This window comes from Chinchilla lanigera, unplaced genomic scaffold, assembly GCF_000276665.1.
Source record: "Chinchilla lanigera isolate Chin_1 unplaced genomic scaffold, ChiLan1.0 scaffold00085, whole genome shotgun sequence".
NCBI classification, from domain to species: domain Eukaryota; kingdom Metazoa; phylum Chordata; class Mammalia; order Rodentia; family Chinchillidae; genus Chinchilla; species Chinchilla lanigera.
The window spans coordinates 9,705,382-9,710,321 of NW_004955486.1; the positions used below are offsets into that span (position 1 = coordinate 9,705,382).

The window sequence follows — 4,940 nt, forward strand, 5'->3', positions numbered from 1 at the left end:
CCGGCCGTGGGGGAGGGGCGGGCTCTGTCCACCCGGCGCCCCCTGCGGACGCCCCTCCCCCCAGGAAATGCGGATGAAGCCGGGTTAATGCATAATCGGGAGGCGACGTGACGCGACTTCCAAGGGGCTCTCGGCGGCGCCTTGTCCACGGGAGTGGGGGCCAGAACCCGGGCCGCGCCGCCCCCACGCCAAGACAGCAGGCCCAGCTCGCCGGCTCGGCACGACAGCCGGCGGGCGCGGGGTTGGCCTCGGTCGGTGCGGGCAGTGACTGGCCTGAGTCGCGCGCGGGCCCGCCCACCTCCCGCTTGGGCCTCCCGCACTCGCGAGGGAGCAGGGCGCCCCCTGCCGTCCTGCGGCGCAGGCTCCGATCCAGCCCGGAGCTAGCCACACCCCCTCCTGCTCTGGCCGGCTGCAGCTCGGCAGGGCGAGGTACAGTGGGTACACTGAGGCCCAGAGGGTCCAAGCGAGAGCCTGACCTGTGGGGAGATGGAGGAAGAAAGAAAGGGCACCACTGTGTCTTCGTCAAGACTAGTTCTGCCATGCACGAGCCACAGGTCTCAGAGTCAGAAGCAATGAAAAGTGGGCTGCCGAAGCTCAACTCGCTGGGGGACTCCCCAAACCCAGTGGGGGGGCTTCAAGGACGGAGGGACATGAGGGGCTGCGCTCACACTGATTGGCCCAGCCACCTTCTCATCCAGTGTCAACACAGTGGTCACTCGCAGAGCCAGATGTAGGAGCCCCCCAGGCCAGACTAGCACCCATACACACTAGAAAGGGTTTCTGGGTCTCAAGCCAAATCCTGGGGTCGGTGGAGGAGACGTACGTGTTCCGTGGGATTCTCCTGGTACCGGACGTGAGTCTGGCTCCTGCCAGACATGAGCAGGTCCATATAGGAGGAAAAGACAGAGCAGGAAGTATGCCAGGAGAAAGGAGGTGAAGCATGTTCCAAATTGGGTACCCCCATCTGGGACACGCTGTCTTTGGTGGACAGACGAGCCCCCAATTCCAGTGCCCCCTATCGGTTGGCTATAGCCTCTCCATTAGGCAGAGCCCTGAAGGGGGTACCTTTGTTGGCCACCCATCCTCTATTCAGGATCTCAGCCCCAGCCCCTGTGCCCCTTTCTGGACAGTACTGGTGGAGAGTGAGCTGGCAGGCCCCAGCACCAGTGGTGTGGGAGAGACCCACTGGATCTAGGGGTCACTGGATCTAGGGGCCCTGGGGAGGGGCAGCTGCCTGTGGCTCAGCCTGCCCACGAGGGGCCCCAGGAGATGTGTCTTTTTCTTACTCTAGAGGTGAATTCTTCAGAGCATGGAAGCATCTCTTCAGTTTCAGGTCAGGGGAGATATCACTGGGATGCCCTTGTCCCTGAACTTGGCCACTGAAGCCTGGTCACCTGGGTGGGCCTGGGTTCCCGCCCCAACCTGCTCAGCAGGGATATGGAGGTGAGGTCCATAGGGTCAGTAGGGTCGGTGGTGGAGTGGAGCAGACCGAACAGTGCTTTCTCTGCATCCGCATTTATTACCAAAGCTTGATTCAAGCGGGGGGCCCTCTACAGTGCTCTGAGGGCCCTGCCCTGCCCCCACGAAGGCGCAGATTCATGAACACGGTGCACTGGGACTTGAGACCATAGTCGCCCAGCATGTGCTCGTCCTCCATAGCCCTCCCCTCAAAGCTTAGGTAGAACATATCTTCCCGTGCCCCCTCTTGCTGGCACACCTGCTTCTTCAGCGCCGCCACCTTCTGTGTCAGCTGGACCTCGTACAAGCGGCTGCGTCCCTTGTCATTCCTCACAAGGATGCTGAAGGGATCTTCGCAGTCCTCCACCAACAGCAGGAGTATGCTGCCCGGGGCCAAGCCCTGCTGGGTGAGGGTGAACCCATCCTGCAGCACCCTGTTGCTTGGCTGGATAGCTAGGCGCTGCTGGAAGGCAGGCACTCCAGTCTCCTTGGCGATCTGCCTTTTCAGTTCTGGCACTGTCATAGAGTTGTTCATGGGCACGAGGAACTCCTGGCCCCCCAGCATCTTCACTTTCAGGTCCCCGCCCTGTGGATGTTACATGGGTTTAGAGACTCATTCGGAATAAGCCAAGAGTGAGTGAGCTCCTGAACCCTGGGATGCAGCTCTAGGCCATCTCCCCTCGCCACCCACAGGGAAGAAGGCACAGAAGAGGTCTTTTCCTTCTTTTCTAGAAGAAGAGCTAGTCTCCCGTCATCCAGACGCACTGGTCCTACCCCAGGGCCTCCAGGGTTGCCCACAGAGCAAGGCTGGAGCACCATCCTTCCCCCTCATACTGTGGACCCACCCAAACTCTGAGCAGCTCTGCTTCTAGGAGATCCCAAGCGGAGGGAAGGAAAGTTGACTCCCACTGTCAGGTCTGCCTTACCATGGTTGTGGGGTGTAGCGCTAGGTACTCCTCAGGCAATAACGAGTGAGTTCTCTACCTGTCAGCTCCCAGCTGCTCCCGTCGCTCCATCAGCCAGCCCCTTTATGAGCCTGAGCTGTATGCGTCACGGGGCGGTGTCTCCAGCCGCCAGCGTCAATGGCCAGTCGCCTTCGGTTTCAGTTTCCTTTTCCCAAGGCATGGCACCCAGAGAGAGGAAGAAACAAAACAGAGCCCCAGAATGATAAGGAAGTGCAGCGGGGGAGGTTTCAGGCTATTGGGGTGTCAAGGTCAGTGGAGCATCTGCACATCATAAGAAGCGGGGTGTATTCGAAAAGTTCCTAAATATCCAACACAGCAGGTCCTTTACAAGATGCACAAGGGTCATAACAACATGACTAATGGTTGAAAACTTTCATTTTCCATTTACCAGTTTCCAAATTAGTTGAATTAGGGGTTAGGGATATAGCTCAGCTCTAGAGTACTTGCCTAGTAAACTAATTAACTTGGTAAATTTCACCATGATTAACTCAGAAACAATATAAAACAACACACCAAGTCACCCAGAGATGAGTATCATTGGTTTAGGATATCTGTTTAGTCTGATTTTCAATGAAAGAGATATATCTTTTTTCTATAAAAATAAACATATGGACACCATCAAGAAAATGAAAGATCAAGTCACAGAACCAGAGAAAATATTTCTGAATTAAGTATCTCATAAGAGTCTAATATTCAGTATAAAGAACTGTCACTCCTTAACAACAGAAAGATAAATAATTCAATTTAGAATGAGCAAAAAGGGCTGGGGATGTAGCTCAGTGGTAAAGAGCTAGCCTTGCTCAGCATGTTTGAAGCCCCTGGGTCCAATTCCACCTACAAAAAAGGCAAAAGTTTGAATAGATAGTTCCCTAAGTAGATATTCAAATGGCAAACAAAGGTGAAAAGATGCTCACCATCATTAATCATTAGGAAAATGCAAATCAAATCACATGATGAGATACTATTTCACACTAGCATGACAATGATAATAATAATAAAGAGTAATAAGAAATATTGGTGAGGACATGGAGAAACTGGTATTCTGGTACTTTGCTTTTGAGATGTAAAATGGTATAGCACTGTGGGAAAGTCTACTTATTCTTCAAAAAGTTAAATATAGAATTATCACATGATCCAGCAATTTCACTTCTGGGTATATACCCCAAAGAATTGAAAAGCAGCATTCAAATACTTGTATACAAATATTCACAGGAGCAGTACTCACACTAGACAAAAAGTAGAAACAACCCAAGTATCAGCAGATGCATAGGTAAACAAAATGTGGGTGATCCACATGATGGAATAATATCCAGACACGAAACAGAATGAAGAACTGACATGTTACAACTCAAATGAGCCATGAAAACATTACGCTGCGTGAAAGATGTCAAACCCCAAAGGCCATGTGTTGTAGGACTGTAGATCTACGACATGTCCAGAATAAGATCGTTCTGTTTCTGTCCTCAGTATCAATCAAATGTCCCTGTGTTAGGGCTGGGGATATAGCTCAGTGGCATAAGTGCCTGCCTGGCAAGCACAAGGTCCTGAGTTCGGTTCCCAGTACAAAAAAAAAAAAAAATGTCCCCGTGTTGAAGGTTTGTCAGCAGCCTGTGTTGCTACTGGGAAGCTCTGGAGCCTTTAGAAGGTGGGAGCTGGGGGGAATACCCTTGAGGGAATCCCCCTGATACTGGGAGGGGAACATTCTCCTCCACCATGGGTCCCCCAAGCGACAAAGCCAAGCGACTATGGGCCAAAGTCTGAAATTGTGAGCCAAAAGAAACCTCTTATATGTGTGTGTGTGTGTGTGTGTGTGTGTGTGTGTGTGTGTGTGTGTTGCTAGGGATTGAACCTTTGTACTGAGCTACTGTCCCGGCTCTGTTTTCCTTTTTGTTTTAAGACAAGGTCTCACTAAGTTCATAAGTTGTCCAGGCTAAGCTTGAACTTTTGATCCTCCTGCCTCAGCTCAACCTTCCAGAGTGCTGGGATGACAGGTGTGTGCTACCATGGGTCTTTCCTCCTTTTTCAGTTGCTTCTCTCAGGTATTTTTTCACAGCAGTGGAAAGCTAATACAAGGGACACACACACACACACACACACACATACACATTCAGTGTATATATACTAAATACTACTGAGTTACATACTTCAAAACGGTTAATTTTATTTTATTTATTTATTTATTTATTTATTTATTTATTTATTTATTTATTTATTTTAGTACTGGGAATCAAACTCATGACCTCAGGCTTGCCAGGCAAGTGCTTATGTCTCTGAGGTATATCCCCAGGCCCCGGTTAATTTTTTTTTTTTTAATTTTAAAGAGTAAAAAAAGGATAACACAGTAATGGGGGGCTTACCGAATTACCAACAAAGTGGTAGAAAATTATCAATGGTTGTTGTTTTACATATTGTTATCTACAAGATAGTTTCTCAGGAAAACAAATAGACAAATAATAGTGAGTTACAGACAAAAGTGGTAGGTTATTATTAACGGTTGTTGTACTATACTTTGGTATC

At 50.2% G+C, this 4,940-nt stretch overlaps 1 protein-coding gene across 1 annotated transcript; it reads right to left on the reverse strand.

The window, feature by feature from the left end:
• Positions 1-1,496: 1,496 nt before the first annotated feature.
• On the reverse strand, positions 1,497-2,495 carry Isg15 (ISG15 ubiquitin-like modifier). The gene is made up of 2 exons (XM_005404270.2): positions 2,385-2,495; positions 1,497-2,044 (listed from the first exon to the last, which is right to left on the reverse strand). Exons 1-2 carry the CDS (start codon positions 2,385-2,387, stop codon positions 1,535-1,537), a joined length of 513 nt encoding a protein of 170 aa, XP_005404327.1. The 5' UTR covers positions 2,388-2,495; the 3' UTR covers positions 1,497-1,534.
• Between the last annotated feature and the right edge of the window lie 2,445 nt (positions 2,496-4,940).